This window comes from Myodes glareolus, chromosome 9 (genome assembly GCF_982192425.1).
Source record: "Myodes glareolus chromosome 9, mMyoGla1.1, whole genome shotgun sequence".
NCBI lineage: Eukaryota > Metazoa > Chordata > Mammalia > Rodentia > Cricetidae > Myodes > Myodes glareolus.
The window spans coordinates 15,515,325-15,533,515 of record NC_142034.1 but is presented as its reverse complement, the minus strand read 5'-3'; the positions used below and the strand labels follow the sequence as shown (position 1 = coordinate 15,533,515).

Below are 18,191 nucleotides of genomic sequence, written 5' to 3'. Positions count from 1 at the left end.
AATTATTTAGTGTGTGTCTGACTGTGGGTGTTGGCATACTAGTGCAGGTGGCCTTGGAGGCCACAGATGCAGTTCCCAGTCGGGATATAACCATTAGAAGACCAGTCAGTTCTCTTAACCTCTGAGCCATCTCTCCTGTCCACAGTCCTAATTATTCACAGTACACAGAATTTTGTTTTAAACAGAACACACCTCTTTGCCTTCCTTAAACAATTTGTTTGCTTCATGGGCCGCAGCTGCCACCTGCTGGCTCTTGAGCTGACTGAGTTTGCTATCTGGGTTCCGCAATCTGGTGATGATGCGAGTGGAGCCAGCCGTTCCTCTCCCAGCTCCAGGGGACTCCGCCATTTCTCCGTTAGACTTCTCCAATCTGAAATCCCCTGTTACCAAATGAAAATGCCACAAAGTGATTGCTGACGGGAAGTAAATAACTAAGAATGCCTTATTTATCCAACCCTTACATGCCATATATATCTAAAGTCCAAGAGAAAGAAGCAGATTGAGTCCTTTCATAGGCAAAGCATGTCATCAATCCTTGAATGTTTTTGTCAACAGCAAACATCAAAAAGCAAAAATACTGTGTGCCATTCATTATTCTGCAGAAAACAGTGTTAACTGTTTTGAAACTTATCAACTGGAGAGGAGGGGTCTCCAAAAACGTGCAAATAACAATCATAACAACTCAAATGCATACAAAATGCTGTCTTGTATATCTAATGTGCATTTGTATATTAAAAGGCTGGAGTTAATTTCAGAAAGATTTTCCACTTAAGTAGTAAAAGTCTTGAACTTTAGAAGTGCCAACTGAATTTTTCTCTACTGTACATAATTATCTGTGAAAATTCATTACAATTATTTTTAACATAATAAAGATTTCTCAACATCTCCTTTATAACTTCATTTTTTTACGGTGACAGTCTGAATGCCCAGATACCATTTCTGCTTTCTATATGCACAAATTTCACATTGGATAGTGAACATACATACCCAGCCATTCATCACTGTACATTTTCCATTGTTCAGAAAATTGAATAAGACCTGATTTTTAACTTAAAGCTTTAAAAAAAAGAAATTAAGCAGTGTAGTATTGGTAAATCCAAGGATGGGAATTTTCCTATTACATATATGGTGGCATTTTAGGCAAGGAGAGACAGACGCAAATGGGGAGGCTATCTGTTCATTTCAGGGGACTGGTTGATATGGTTGGCTCCATCGGTTCCCTACCTGTCCTTCCTTCTGGAGGGAGATGTTCTGTCCACTTTAATTGTGTAACAGGAATAGGGCTAGGGACCAGAGATCCTGCCTTTGAAAGCAACTACAGCACCCAGAGAGAACTAGACAGAAGACCCCACCATCCCACTAGGCAGCTTTCCCAGCCAGTCGTCACCCTGTTCCATTTTGAGCTTTTAAGTATGGCTTCTCCTCTCGTTTCCTTCTCTTCCCTGGGACTGAACTGAGAGCCCTGCATGTACTGCGCACATGTTCTAGCACTGGACGGAACCCTCACCTTACTATTCTGGTTCTTCTATTAGTGAGCAGGAAGGGTATGAATTAGAGGCTCTAACTTGTACCTCTATGGTAGAAAGACTGTTACTTGCAGGAAGCAACCCCCCACCCCCAATACTCCAGAGCAGACATGAGAAGAGCAAATGTTGAGGAAGCTGACAACCTGGCTTAGCTTCCTGAACCTGACAGTGCACCCGAGGCTTTCACCAGCCTTAGACGCTCCTGTTGAGGCCACTAATAAAATGTCATTTCTGTTTTTAAGCGAGGTAGATTTCTGCCAATAGGAGTTAGTCCTAAATAATCCAGCAAGTATTTTAAGACTTAGTCTACAAAATATGCCACTGAGCAAATTGGGCAGGCTGGAAAGCCAGCGATCCTAAATATTGCTATCTTCTCTTAGACTCTCCATGTGCTGGAGATTTAACCCAAGGCTCTCAACTCTTATGACCATGTATTACATCCTGCAATAGACTTTATAGATGCTCTCTTGGTTTTAGGCCTCACTAGTTGAAAGAAGAGAAGGACATAGCAAGAGCTTTCTGAAAGAAGCCCCTCAGTGCACAGCTAGAATTCAACGCTGCTCAGCATTAACCCTCTGCATTTGCTAGTTCAGCAAAAATAAAGCGAAGAACAACCTAATCTGTAAGCATCAGAGCTGAAGACACAGGCAAGGATAGGTCCTCAGGGAACACAGGCTACCCAAGTCCATACTGCTGCCATTAAGAAGTCAACCTCTACAGGCAGCCTGTTGGCAAAATAGTCATCTGCTCTAAACCAGCCCCTCTGGCAAGCATAAGCAAAGGACAAAAACTACTGGCCCACCAAACACAGTGAAGAAGAAGAAGGGCTCCTGTCCAAGAAGCCTGAGGCAAGTTACTAAGTACTAGGTACAAGTGGGAACCCCTACAAATCTACAAAGGGAATGTTTGTTATACTGACATGGGGAGTAAGGGCAGGGAACTCCCCAACTCTGCCAAGTTACTGTGTATGATTGTTCAGCCAACAGTAATTCCCAACAACCCATACTGTGTAATAGCCAGCAAAACCTAGGCTATCACAATGGAATGGCCCCCAGAAGAACCTCTTGCACACATCTCATTTCTCATCCATTGTCACCACATCAAATCTACCTAAATAGACCCTCCACTGTCAGGACAATAATGTGAACAACAGCTAAATTCAGAATTTCATATGGGTCATAAACTTAAGACATACCCAAACCTGTCAAACAATGCATAGCACAGAGAAATCTTAGACGGGGCTTAAGATATAATTATATACAACTACTGGGCACAATTGTGGGCCAAAGGTTTTTAGACATTTTCAGGTGAGGGTCAGACAGAAGCATTGTGAACTGATGGATGGGAACAAACACGAGTGGCCATGCTGTGCTGAGCGACCAAACGATGCAGCCGCAGCTCTCTGCATGGTCCTATCTTTGAAACAGCCCTTGTTCTTTAGAAATTCATTCCTACCCATTTCAATCATATACTTTTGTTTGAGCCATCAATAATACCTTGCCTGCCCTGGCCACAGGTGTGGAACAATATGATCCAAGATAAGCCACTCAAATTCCTTCCTCAAAGATTTTGATTTGGAGCAGGAGAGTAGGGGCTTTGGGCCACAGACCTTGGAAAGACACGAGAACAAATTGCTGGTGCCATCTTACCTGCAACTTGGAAAAAGCCTGTCTGTATTAGGAGAGAATTAAATTATCACACAAATTTAAGTTGATTGAAAATGGGGAGGGATGGACAGGGATAGAGCAGTGGTTGTACCACTGGGTCCACTTATGCTTCAGCAGAACTTGAACTTCCCAATTATAGAAGCTAATTAAATTCCCTCTACATTTGGTCACTTACAATTGGAAAAGTCCTAAGCAAAACACATCTCCAACCTTATGTCATATCTGAAATTACACTCAAGATAAATTTAAAACAATGCTACAGACTTATGAAAAATTACTGTAAATATTTATTTTCATGAGATCATCTTCCTTTAAAAAAAATACAACACACAGGGAAAACCTGCAGAAAGAGATGAAATTTAACAACATAAAAATTAAGCACAAGAAAGTAATAAGCACAAATATGAAGCAGATATTAATGACCACAATACATAAGGCAATCCTAAAACTTATGAAAAATATTAAAATTCTATAGAAAAAAGCAAGCAAAAACAGGAATCATCAAAACACAGAATATTAAACACATGAAAAGAAGCAACCACATTCATAAGCAGAAATAGGCAATATTTTACATTAAATACATTCTTACCGCTGGCAAAATAGATAAATGGTGTTAAATTTAGGTATGTAAATAGGGAATCATACAAGTATGGAAATTAGTGGGGGTTGCCTTTCTGAGTGATAAGCTAAGCAGTAGCCACTATCATCTGTAAAGGGTACCTACCATTTGACCAGCCAGTCATTTCATTCAGTTTCCTACACTGCCAGAAACACTTGCAGAACACAGAGACACGTGTGGAAACAGGTAGAAAGCACCACCATGATGATGGCCAAACACGCAGCAGCTAAAAACAATGCATTTGACTCTAACACGAGGAATCCCTACCATGTGTCACTTTGTGAGAAAATGAAAAAAAAAAAAAAACCATACACACACAAAACAAGATGCCAAGATGCAGAATAACACATGCAGAATGATCCAATTAATATATTAAAAAAAGAAAACCAAAAAAATTTGTAAGCATATAGATATAACGAAATGAAAAATACAAAATACTGATGGTGTTTATACTTCAGGAAAATGAAAAGGTTTCTACTTTTCTCCTCTTACAGGATTTTTTTTTTGTAAAGCAAAAACAGTGAGCTCATGCTAATGAAAAAAAAAATCAAAAACACAACAAGAGACATTAATTCTTTCAAACCCACTAAACTTTTATTTAAAAAATTGAAAATGTTTAAAGAAAAAAAAACCACAAAAACACCTCTCCCCTGAGTGGCTGAGTGCTCTTACCTATCTCTTCCTGAGCAGAGACAGGTGTGTGGGAGTCGCTCTCCCCAGCGCCAGGGTCATCAGCTGCCTTAGCAGAGTCGCTCTGGGAAGAGCTGAGTTCACTGCCGCTACTGCTCTCCAGATTAGGCTGGGTGGAGGTAGTGGTAGCACTAGTGTTACTGCTGTCACATGTCTTGTTAGAGTCTTCTAGAAAAATAAAATATCTGATTTTTACATTGAAAAATCACAACAAAATCTGATGTCAGAAAAGCACTTAATGGTTGTAGGACTTCATCACGATGCTGACCAGTAGAAAGCAAAGCCGACCATGGAGGAATGTGATGTCCTCTGTGTAAGAGGAAGTTGGTAAGCAATGCCCCATACAAGCCCTATAAAAGCTTTCCGTCCACTGACAAACAGGCTCTATCATCATCCAGCACAAGCAGATAACTCCCAACAGTTTAGAGTCAAAAAAAAAAAAAAAAAAAAAAAAAAAAAGCAGCCAACACAACCACCACACACAACTCAGGGCACATCAGCTAGGAAGAAGTGGCTTTGCAGAGAAAAACACCCAAAGCAAGAAGCGTATATTCTCACTTTTCAAGAATTTTCAAAGATCTAATTTAGAAATAGAATTAAAGAGGATTCTTTACTTCTAAGGTTTTCTAAGTGTGATTACCTTTTCTGGGTAATTTCACTAGCAGTTCCTAACCAATACAGGAATTAGTACCAGGAAAAAATGAACGCCATGGGAGTTCAGAAACTAAGTCTGTTTGCATTCCTCTTTGTCAACAACAAGGTACTCTATCACTAAGTAAAAACATCAACTACATGAAATATAGTGCCAAATGAGATCTCTGACTGCACCCAATATGAGGGTTAACATAGCATATAGAATAGAGAATACAGGGATAATCACAAAGGAATGAAAGTTGCCTTTAAACATGTGGAAATATGACCTCTTCATTCAAGCCAAGAGAATGCAAACTGAAGCTATGGGGAAAGGTAGGCCCTGTGTTCACACCTGTAATCCCCAGGCTGAGAAAGGAAGGCTGCATGAGTGTGAGGCTAACTTAGGCTCAAACAAACAACTAAATAGAACAGAAAAGGCAGTCAGGAGGTGGTGTCACAGGCCTTTAATCCCAGCACTTAGGGAGGCAGAGGCAGGCAGAAAGATCTCTGTGAGTTTGAGGCCAGCCTGGCCTATAGAGTGAGTTCCAGGATAGCAAGAGCTACACAGAGAGACCCAGTCTCAATACCCTTCCCCCCCGCCAAAAAAAAAACCCAACCCAAAACCGTAACAGAAATGAGCCTTACACAAATGTCAGTATATCTGCAATTGATACTTGCAAATACCAGACACTGAACCCAGATACATGCAGTAAATAAAAATAACGCCGTCTTTCAAACTAACACCACCCAACTTCCAAGTCTAGCCTTCCTTCACTCAGCCACAGGAAATATTATAGATCTCTGACTACACCATACGATGGTTACTAAGGCATCTGTCTACTTTACTATTCGGATCCTCTGGTTTTATTTTTTTGGCTATATCTGTTACTTTCCCTTTTACTGAACTCCTTAAAAGTGATACTGCTCTCTGTTGGGATGTTACATAAAGGTAAATTTTGAAAATGGTTGCATGTCTAGATTTTAAATTTTCTTATTAAGGCCTGGCAAGATGGCTCAGCTCACAAAGGCGCTTTCTGTCAAGCCAGACTATGTGAGTCCCATCCCCAGGAACCACATTTGTAGAGTGGCAAACAAACTTTCACAAGGTGTCCTGCGGACCCCCCCCCCCCCCGACACACACACAAGGTGTCCTGCGGACCCCCCCCACACACACGTCATCCTACGCTGCTCTCTGAGCTCTACTAATGCGCCCGGCACACCTTAGCCCACAGCAAATAAATCTTCACGTTACAACGTTTCTGCTCGAGGATCTGCAGACACAGCTCAGAGGCTTGGATCACTCAGTGCTCTTGCAGAGGACCTGACTCTAGTTTCCAGCACCTACATCAGCTGGCTCACAACTGCCTCTAACTCTGGCTCCAGAGGATGTGACAACCTCTTCTGGTCTCCATGGGCACCTGCACTCACATCAACTCTTACTCATTCAAAAGGAAAACTTCAAGCCAGGCAGCAAGACTTTAATCCCAGCACTGCAGAAGCAGGTGGATCTCTGTGAGTTCGAGGCCAGACTGGTCTACAAGAGCTAGTTCCAGGAAAGGCTCCAAAGCTACAGAATTAATGTCAATCCGAAGAAGGTAGTATAGCTTGGAAATATTATTAAACATAATGCACATTTCAAAATAATTAAAATACTAACTCAAAAGAAAATATAAATTTGGATGCTCCTGGTAAAAATGAACTGAAAAAACTTGAGAGGCTAAGGATAGCTGAGTTGTAAGCACTTGCCTAGCATGATAAGCTATGGGGTTCGATCTCTGGTACCACAAACAAGTCAGAAAGGCACTCTCATAGCAAACAGCTGCAAATAATGGAGGAGTAAAGAGACTTGTATTAGAACAATACAATTTAAAATTTTGACTTAACTGTCTTATGTTGTATTCAACAACAAATGTGTGTGTTTTCATCAAGCACAAATCAGACATTTATCAACGTCAAACTCACACCGGGGATATAACTCAGTGCTTGTCTCTGGACCACAGGCCCTGAGTCCCATACCCATTGCCATGAATTAACTGCAGTCATTCAGAGGGAAACTTAAGTGCTGACAGCAAGCACAGGAGGGCATCACAGCCTTGACTTTCAGACGCTGGGCCATCAGAAATGAAAAAAGCAAAGAAAAGAAAGCAAAGAAATAAGAAAGATCAGAGGCTAATTAGTCAGAGAAAAGCATGTGATAGCTGAACGCAGAGACCAGAGAAAACTGCATAGAATCAGTTCTCTCCTTTATTTTACTTCAGTTCTGGAGAATGAACTCACATGGTCAGCTTTGCCCAGCAAGAGCTATGGAACCATCTTCGCCCGCCAACATGACCTCTGAACTAGTTTCTCACTGGTCTGGGACTCTGTGAGTAGGCTGGACTCCCTGGCCAGTCTTCCCAGTACTGAGATTATCTGTTATCATGTCTGACTTAAAAGATTCTGGGGCAAGAACTCAGGTCCTTTCAAAGCCTGAACTATCTCTCCAGTTCAAGGTGACTACAATTGGTAAACTGTATTTATTATTAGTGGGGAGGAGGCAGGTACTCATACAGTGCAGGATATATGCTGAGTTCAGATGACAACTTTCAGGAGCTGGTTAGTGCTTTCTACCACACGTTCCTGTTAAGTGCTTTTACACACACTGAGCCATCTCACCACCTCCTCCATTGACCAGAGGGGGCATCAACAGTGACGACGGGGATTGGTTGGGGGCTTCACAAAGCACACAGCACCCTCCCAAGAACAGTAACACAATTACTTGCTGGACAAGAAGGAAGAGAAGCAGAAGGCACAGGAGACAGCAGAGCACCCTCCCTGGAGGCCAGAGCGGCACTACCAGGTCTACTGCTGCCCAGCAGGACGCAGTCATCAAGGACTTCACTCTACTTTGGTCATGTATTCCCACCAGACTATTGAGTCTGAAACTTATTGTAATATCAATACTTGATACAAGTACAAAATAAAGGCTGACAAGATGGCTCAAAAGGTAAAGGTGCTTGCTGCCAAGCCTGACAAACTGTATTCAATCCCCAGCAAGGAGAAACTGTCTCCAGCAAGTTGTCCTTGGATCTGTATATCTGCCATTACGTGGGCATGTGCATGCATATGCACGTGTTCATCCACATTTGCCCACACAAAATAAATAAATAAATGTAAAATAATCTAAAACAGCACACAAAGACTAGAATCAACCAAATTTGGTTTAAAAACGTAACAGTTATATCAAACCTGAAGCACTAGTACATCAAAGATTTACATTAAGTACTGATAGGGACAAAGATAATAAAAAAGTAACAAGCACGCTGGAGAGATGGCTCAGAGGTTAAGAGCATTGCCTGCTGTTCCAGAGGTCCTGAATTCAATTCCCAGCAACCACATGATGGCTCACAACCATCTGTAATGAGATCTGGCGCCCTCTTCTGGCCTGCAGGCATACATGCAGACAGAACATTGTATACATACATAACAAATAAAGCTTTAAAATAAAAATTAAAAAAAAGTAACAAGCATGGAAGTTGTTTTTCCCACATTATTTCAGCAATAGTACTCAATATTTAAAACTTTTAACCCTGAATATGAGGAAATGAGAATAAAACTGACTAAAACCTAGAAGTACTTAGCTGTTGAAACAAATTATAAACCTGTGTTCCTTCAGCCCCTGAGGAAACACTCCTGGGAAACGCCACCTTTCTTACTGACAGCTCTTACTTTCTAAACAGTTCTAATTTTATGAAAGTTCTTAATAGTCAACAAGAATATTCCCTTCTAGTTTCTACTTTTATGACGTCACATTTCAGCAAGTCTGATCTCCACTGGCTCCCCAGTTCAGTGCCCCAAACACTGCAGGAATATTAGTTTTTCAACTGCCAATCTGTAGAGTTCTGGGTCTAAATGATTTTTTTTTTTTACCTCTTTGTGTTTTGATGCAGGGTCTCACTTCATTAACCCCGACAAGCCCTGAGTGCCTGCCTGCCTGCCTCACTAGCAATGAGACTACAGACTGCACACCACACCCAGGCAGCTCTCACTGCTTCACAAGAGTAGAGGTTCCAGAATTCCTACATCTTAATGAGTCCAGTCCCCTTACTATCAACTGTGTCAGATGCTCTGCTGACAGCTGGGGTTCACGTGGAGCCTATACGCAACCTAAGCTTTCATTGGGATTTTCAGCTAGCTGCCCAAATTCTTTACAATCCAATCAGAAATCTAGAGGCTCTTAAAGGGGTGGATGGCACTGACTTATGGGCAGGAGACCTTGAACACACACCTTTTAAACAGCAGTGTGGCAACACAGCCGGCACATCCCAGCACAACTAACACACAGCAATACTTTCATAGTCACAGAAAAGGACCTCTAAGGATTTCCTACAACTATGACTTTTTTTTTTGGTGATATTATTGATGATGCTTACTTTCTGATTTTAATCATCTGACTTATATATGTGAGTATATATACATATACACATGCATACACACACACACTGTAATAAAAACATCTTTGGATTTCTTGAAAAGCAAAAAGGTCATAATTATACATTCTCAGTATGATAACTTACTTCAATAAAGTTTCCATGTTAAAGAGGTTAAAGTTAGAATTACTGGTTAACATATCAATACACCTTGCAGAAATGTTGGTGATAATGGATTCTCTGGTAATATTATGATCTGACATGTAGCACTACATGAGCACATGCAAACAGAAAATTAATGTGTTAGTATATACAGAGCCAGAAGAGCCATGTCACTCAACATGGAAACAGACATTACTATGTGAGTAACTCAAATCAAATCTCGGCCAGGATGGTCTGGTGACCAGGCATACAATTCCATCCAAGAAATACAAGCATGGGGACTAAGAGGGAGTTCCAGGCACTAACCGCAAGACCATCTGCCAAACATCAATGTTAGGTGACAGTTTAGCAATCAGGAATGGCACTGTGAGCAAGCGGCATGGATGAATGCAGACTTTCAGGTTCTAGGTGACATGCAGCTTTTACTGCAAAGGGAAGGGTTCCCCCCATTACAGAGGCACTGGTACACTGCCCTCTGTACCTGGCACATCCGGGGGGAGCTCAGATGTCACCTTCTTCTCTGTCATGTTGCTGCTATCATGGGTTTCTGAGAGACAGCCCTCGGGGCTCCTCCCTTCACAGGGACTAGTCTCTTCTGAAGAAGCATTAGCTGTGTTGTCACCAAGATTTGCTGGCACAGAGTTACCTCTATCCCCAACTTCTGTTGGCTCTACAGCAAAACGCACAACAAAACTTTAAAGATATGCTTTAAAATTGCTTCGGGACAAGTGGCCACATTCAGTCAACTATGAAAAATCATCAATCACCAAAAAACCTGCTTCTCTTTGATGGCCGTTTTAAAGCAATTCAGACTCTGGGATAGCTTTGCAATGAGCCATCCAAAGACAAGGATATTAAGATATTAAGGAAGTTTTAGAGTTAATTTTTTAAGAACACATTTTTTTTAATTATACACCAAAGTATATTCTGGTATAAAAATAGTTATTTTTCATCAACAAATTTCAAGGGATGCCAACTTTTTAGGGAATATATGTATAACATTATAGCAAATCCATCAGTACATAAAACTCATTCCAATGGTTGTAATGTCACAAAGGAAAGACTCTCTTAAATATCTTTAGAAATCAAAAATAGCTGTCTGCTGTAAAAATTTCCATTTCCATTTTCCAAGTAAAATTAGAGTTTTCAAACAAATGGCATTAATAAAATATTTCTTTTAAACCAAGTAATTCTTTTACCCTCAGGTTTTCCTTGCCCAGGCTCTTCACCCAAGGCTTTGTCGTCACTGTCCTTCTCAGGGGACTGGTCTTCCGAGTCCTCCCTGCTCTTCTCGGCATCTCTGGAATTGTCACTCTCGACCTCATTCTTGTCTTTTTCTGTTTCTTCTGGGCTCTGATCACAGTCAATATCTTCCCCTCTTTTGATTCTTAATGAGTCCAAAATTTCTTCTATAATGAATAACAGATGTAATTGTTTTCTTCTCATAATCAAATATAAATTTACTAACAAATGACACTTAGGAATTTTAATGTTTGTTAGGCTTGGTGGTGCACACCTTTATCCAAGCACTCAGGGTTCAAAGGCAGGTAGATCGAGTACAAAGTCAGCTTGATCTATACAGCATGTTCCAGGCTAGGATAGCCAGGGCTACATAGTGAGAACTTGATTCAAAATAAAAGAAAAAAGTTTAATGTTTAATATTTTTAAGTCTTTAAATCAGTTAGAAGACCTGAGCTTGAATTCCCAGCCTCCACATAAAGCTGGGTGCAATAGCTCACTTTGAGGGTGTGAAGGAAATCCCTGCAGCTCGTTGGCTACTCAGCCTAAGAAATCTCTCCAGCCTTTGTCTGAGACACAATTTCTTTGAGCCTGGTACTCGTTGATTTCCTAGGCTGCTCAATGGTTAAAAGCACTTGCTACTCTTGCAGAGGACCCGAGGTCAGGTCCTAGCACTCGTATCAATCAAGAGGCTCAGACCTGCTGTACCTCTAGCTCTACTCTGGTCTCCTTGGACACCCACACATAAACAATATTTTTAAGAAGATCTTAAAGGTTACATATGGTGGTACACACCTTTAATTTCTGCACTCAGGAGGGAGAGGCAAGTGAATCTCTAAGAGTTAGAGGGTAGCTTGATCTATACACTGAGTTCCAAGACAGCCAGGGCTACACAGTGAGACTCAGCCTTCTTTAAAAAAAAAAAAAAAAAGTGGGGGGAACAAAATAAAACAACCCACATTTACAAAGCTCAATTAGAGCAGTGCACCTCATTTTTAGAAAATAAATCCTAGAATCCTACCTATAAAATTAACTTTCTTTGTAAGGATGAGATGGCAAAGGCAGAAGACAGTGAAGCACACCTCTAACCCAGGTATACCTGGACTACATGGCAATATTCGGCCTCAGAGAAAACAGTCTGACCCTTAAAACTGAGACCTGGGGGGCTGGAGAGACGGCTCAGCAGTTAGGAGCACTGGCTGTTCTTCCAGAGGACCAGGTTCAATTCCTAGCTCAGAAGGGTTCCTCAGGATCTGACACCTTCATACCAATGTACATAAAATAAAGTTAAATAAACTATTTTAAAACAAACAAAAAAGTCAACAACAAGAGCTAGTTCTAGGACAGGTTCCAGAGCCACAGAAAAACCCTATCTCAAAAAACAAAAACAAAGCAAAACAAGACCAAAAAAAAGTGAGACTTGATGTACATCACTGTCACGTGCCCTGCCATGAGACAGACACTCTAACTTGACACAGACTCTGTCTATACAGCACAGTGCAATGATTAAAAACAGACCTGGAAGCCAGTGTAGAGCTGAGGTGACTGCTCCCTGAGCCTAAGCAGGCTTCCTGGATCTGCAGACCCCTGCTTCCTCCAGTGTAAAACGAGCAGAAAGGCCCATATGGAAACACTTTCTCAAGGGCATATCCTCGTCCAGTGAGGGTGACCATGGCACAGCACCAGTATAAGGAAAATCAGTGTGGACACACGAACAGACTCATTGTGTTATCGTAAGTGCATCCTCTGAGATGAATTATTATGAGTCCCGGGCTATCTGATATTTACTACTATCCTGCTGCCTCAGCATCCCGAGTAGCTATGATATGCTATCACATCCACCAAGTTAAGTATCTTTTCCTGTTAGTTTGTCTGTTTGGTTGCCTCTTATGAGGTTCAGACTAGACTCAAATTCGGTATGTCTGAGGTTGGCCTTGAACTTTTTTTCTTTTTTAAATTCATTTTAGAGGTGACGGTGCACGCCTTTGGGAGGCAGAGGCAGGTGGATCTCTAAATTTGAGGTCAGTTTCATCTATAGAGCATGTTCAGGACAGCCAGGGATACACAGAGAAACCCTGTCTCAAAAAAACAGCAACAACAAAAATTTATTCATTTTGCTTTATGTGTGTCTGTGTTTTGCATGCATGTATGTATATATACCATGTGCACTTGGTGCCCTCAGAGGTCAGAAGAAGGCATCAGAACTGCAGTTGTGAATGATTGTGAACCACCATGAGGATTCTGGAATCGAACCTGGGTCCTCTGCAGGAACAACAGGCACTCCTAAGGGCTCCAGCCCCTGGCCTGACCTCCTTCCATCTTTACCCATGCTAGAATTGCAGGCATGTGCCATCACTCCACTCTCTAAATATCGTTAATTTCCAACATTTCAAAATTTTCCAGGTGTCCTCTATTCTTTCTGCCCATGGTGTATAATCAACCATCTGTCTTAGGAATCTTGTTTCTTTTTTTCCCCTAAGAGACAGAGTCTCACTATGCAGTTCGGACAGTCATGGAACTCACTCAGTAGACTAGAATGGTCTTGAACTCACAAAGATTTACTTGCCTCTGTATCCCAAGTGGTGGAATTAAGGCGTGTGTCACCATACCCAAATTTTAGTTCTTTTTATGATTAGAAAATGTTTAGAAGCCATACAATCTGGGTCCTATAACAACAGGAAATGTCTGCACCTAATAAATATACATGATTCCTGTATCTACCCATATGTAGGTGGGCATGTCTTTGGCTCACTGTACCACTACTTCCATGCTTATTTTGTAATTTCTCAGTGAAAAACTGGCTACGTTCTTCAGAGAACCCAGTGGTTGGTTAAGGATGGTCACGGCAAAGCAGTTTCAGAATTACTAAACCAAATTCTCCTCGGAAACAAGCTCCCCACTGCAGTGCAAAGTTTACAAACACAAACAAATGTTCCTTGGGTGGGGTCCACAGTCCTTGTTTCTATCTCTTCCTTCAGTGTTCTCCACCTTCATTTTGCTCTTATTTCTTAAACTAGTCTATGATCCCTAGCATTAACAAGATAAAAACAAAACAGAAACACCTGGGGAAACTCAGGATAGTTGTCTAAAAAATTATATACTGAGAGCTAAGGACACAGAAACAGGAAATGTGTCCATTTGATTTTGTGTGTGGGTGAGAGTCACATGGCTGAAATAAATAAAATGTTCTATAAAGTTGTCTGCAGTATGGAAGGAATAGAGTGAGGAGGATACAAATGATAGGAAAGGTGGAACCCCCCCAACAGTTTCAATATTCTGACAGCTGAAGCAGGAGGATCATGAGTTCAAGGCCAACCTGGGCTATGTAATGAATTGAACCCAGACTGAGTTACAAACAAGAAACAAATGATTTGTGGGGATGGGGGTACAATCAGCGACCAAGGCAAGAAACAAAACACTAAAATGTACAGCACCCTAAATTGCGTTAGCATGGATAGGAACACTGTAGACAAAGCAAAGCATATGTAAGTTGGACATCTTTACATGTTTTCAAGTTTCAGAATATTTTATGTAAGAGCTTATCTCAAGTTTAACAACAAAAATCAAGCATGAAGGCCTCCTCACCATTAGCTGCCGCTAGAAAGGACTTGTTGCTGCCCCGGGCTTTGTTGGTCAGGTCTTCCGTTATGTCCATGTGCTGGTGCATTTCTTCTCGCGTCTCTTCTAGAATTTTGCACAGTTCTGCTTCCCAGTAGTCTTTGTCTAGACAGTCTATTAGTTCTGCAAGCTGGACCTTTGTACTGTAGTACCAAACTTTCTTTTCCTTTTCATTTTCTGTGTCTTCTTCTCTGTTGTGAAATCAGCGAGGGGAAAGCATTAGACACAACAGCGCTTACCAACTAACATCTACCCAGCAAGTTCAACTGTGTAACGTGAAGGCCACATGCTGAAGCTCCATCTCTCTTGTTTCATCTAAACAGTCTCTAATTACTTGGATTTCTGAGCTCTCACTCCTTGGGACAAACAACTTCCAGTATTTGTGAGTAGATTGGTCACTTGCAAACACCAACACATAACAGAAACATGACTTTAGCATTCAGAGCCATCCTCTGAGGGCTTTGTAAAGGACCACCCAGACCTTGGGCAACTCTACCACAGCAGCCTGCTGAAAATCCTAACCTGGGTCTTCAGAAGTCTCAAAGATTGGAAAACCACAAGAGAGAGCACATTCACACTGTTACTGGTCTAGAAACACGGTCACCACGGTGGGGGATTTCCTAAGGTCAAGGCCTTGTAGGAATCATCCCAGATTCAGCAGTGGTGAAACATCTATCTCCTTCTTTTTCCTTTTTGGGAAGATTTTATTTTTATGTGTATGTTGCCTGTGTGTGTGGTAGTTTGAATGTAACTGACCCCCATAATCCCATAGAGAGTGACACTTTTAGGAGGTGTGGCTTTGTTGGAGTGAGTATAGCCTTGTTGGAAGAAGTCACTGTAGGGGTAGGCTTTTAGGCTTCATATACTCAGGATACTGCCCAGTGTGTCAGTTAATTTCCTGTTGTCTGTAAAATGTAGTAGTCTCAACTCCAGCACCAACTATGCCTGCATGCTGCCATGTTGTTCCCTTGCCAGAATGAACTGAATCTCTGAAACTGTAGGTGAGTCCCCTTGAGTAAATGTTTTCTTCCTAAGAGTTGCCCTGGTCACGGTGTCTCTTCACAGCAATAAAAATCCAAACTAAGGCAGTGTGAAACTGTACTACATACACGCAGTATCCAGAAGCTAGAAGAGGCTACTGGCTCCCCTGGAACTGGAGCTACAGATGGCTGTGACCTGTCATTATGGATGCTGAGAACTGAACTTGGGTCCTCTGAAAGAGCAGCAAGTGCTCCTAACTACTGACCCATCTCCCCAGGTCCAACTTATTTTTAAAACAGGGTCACACTGTGCATTCCTGATTGACCTGGAATTTGCCAGGTGAACCAGGCTGGCCTTGAACTCGCTGTCTCTGGCTCCTGGTGCTGAGATTGAGGATGTGTAGGATCCTGGCTTTTCTCTCTTCTTAAAGACAATAAAGCTCAAACAGGAGGAGACATCTTCCTTTCCTGCAAACTCTCATGAGGTTCCTTCACATCTAAGGGAACTGAAAACTTCACTGGAGATGGTCACTAACTGAAAAAACAAGGCAGATTACCAACTCCTCGAGCAAGGCTTCAAGAATACATTACATAATGCTGGCAGTGGTGGGACACACCTGTTAGACCAGCCCCTCAAAAAAGGACTACACCTCATGAAGTGTCTTCCCTCATTCAAAAGGAACTCAGGAGTATACAGGAAGTACACAAGAACCTGTCTGGGTGCTCAATGGGAAAGTGATGGACCTGAAAGAACTGAGTTCTATGAATGGACCTGGGGGTGGCGAGTTGGATTAGTGGTTTCAGGACCTGCTGAATCCCAAACCAGAGAGCTCCCATGGATATGCTGACCTACCCGTAACTCTAGCTCCCAAAGTGAAAGGTAGACACAGGGATCCTTGACCCCAACTGGCTAAAGAGACTAGAAGCTAGCTATCACTGACCTCTGACTTAACTGAGATGGTACTTCATGAACAAAGTAGACAGAGATCAAGGAAGATTCCAACATCAGCCTTAGGCCTCCACGAGCATGTGCACACAGTACACAGTTTGAGATTTAGACCGGGTGTGGAGGGTCTGGAGCCTCTTGGCTGGAGGAAGGAGGTGGGCGGGGGGAGTGAGTACCGAGGGCTTGCTAGCCAGCCCACCTGACTATCAGCAAGCTCCAAACTCAGTGAGAGATCAAATCTCAAAAACAAACAAACAAAACAAAACAAACAAAAAACCAAGGTAGAGAGCAGCAGAGGACATCCTACATTGACGTCTAGCCAAACATCAACACAAACATGTGCACACACCCACACAGACATACACACCACAGACACATACACAGAGAGATCTGGGTCTATGAATGTAAATCAGTGTAGAGAGCTGAAGGCTTGAGTTCTAACCTCAACATCACTAACTATAAAAGATCTGGTTCAGAATGGGCTCAGTCCTCTGAGAGAGACGGCATGTCAATGATAAACTCCCTCTAAGCAACTAATGTACCTCACTTATATGGTCAGTTACTGTCATCAGATCATTGTAGGACTTGAAGGTATTAAACAGAGCATTTATCACAGTGACTGGGAACATCATTAGTGATCAACACACGCAAAATTTTATTATTATTTTTAAGGCAGAGGAAATTTAGAGGAATTTTAGAAATGGATCATTCGATAATTCTGAAGGGAATATATTAATCATGTCAATTACCAAAAAATTTAAAGAAAAAAATGCCTCAATTTTCCCTTCTTTTGGCATATGTACAAACATGGGTGCAAGTGTGCATCCTGTGTGTGCAGAGGCCCCAGGTAAATGGCAGGGACTCTGCTCTACATGCTCCACCTTATCCGCTGACAGGAGCTTGCAACTGAACCTGGAGTCCCAGTGACTTCTTGTCACTGCCCACAAAGAGACAAGCATAGCTCTTGGGTGCTGAGGTCTGAACTTACATCAGGTCTTCAGGGTTAGGCAAGTGTTTCATATTGAGCCATTGTACCAGCTCCCACCTACACTTTTTTCCCTTTTGTGTTTTTTTTTTTTTCCTTTTTAAAGATTTATTTATTATGTATAAAGCATTCTCCCTGCATCCCAGAAGAGGGCACCAGATCTCATTACAGATGGTTGTGAGGCACCATGTGGGTGCTGGGGTTGAACTAAGGGCCTCTGGAAGCGTAGCCAGTGCTCTTACCCGCTGAGCCATCTCTCCATCCCCTGCTTTTGGTTTTTATTTGTCACAAACACAAAACTCTCTGCCTTCCAAGTGCTGGACTCAAGGCATGTGGTCACCACCGCCCAGCCTTTTGTTTTGTTTTGTTTTTAATGAGCTCTGGCAAAAATTCATTAAAGAAAAGCTTTTCTGGTTGACTTTTTTACCAGTCTGTTTGGGCGTGTTTCTACAATCAGAATCGCTTGGGTAGATGATAAAACACTACAGCGTGCATGCGCTAGTATTTCCCACATGCTGTGCTCAATTCAATGTCATTGCCACTGGAGTGACGGACACCAGTTTTGGCTAACATGGTATAACATTCTCTATTTCAGATCTCCTCAAAGCTAGGCAGTTGACGGCAAGAATAATCAACTTCGCTTTGCCCTGTCTGATCAGTTTCAGTGTCTGTTTGTGCCAGCATGCACTTACCAGTTTTCGTAGCAAATTGGAGCCT

At 41.9% G+C, this 18,191-nt stretch overlaps 1 protein-coding gene across 1 annotated transcript in view; it reads right to left on the bottom strand.

Annotated features, from left to right (window-relative positions):
* Nucleotides 1–18,191, bottom strand: part of Bptf (bromodomain PHD finger transcription factor) — a 105,644-nt gene that overhangs the window by 53,960 nt on the left and 33,493 nt on the right. The window contains 5 exon segments of the mRNA XM_085695954.2: nucleotides 193–380; nucleotides 4,485–4,670; nucleotides 10,188–10,376; nucleotides 10,906–11,115; nucleotides 14,531–14,754. Coding sequence (XP_085552080.2) covers nucleotides 193–380; nucleotides 4,485–4,670; nucleotides 10,188–10,376; nucleotides 10,906–11,115; nucleotides 14,531–14,754 — 997 coding nt within the window.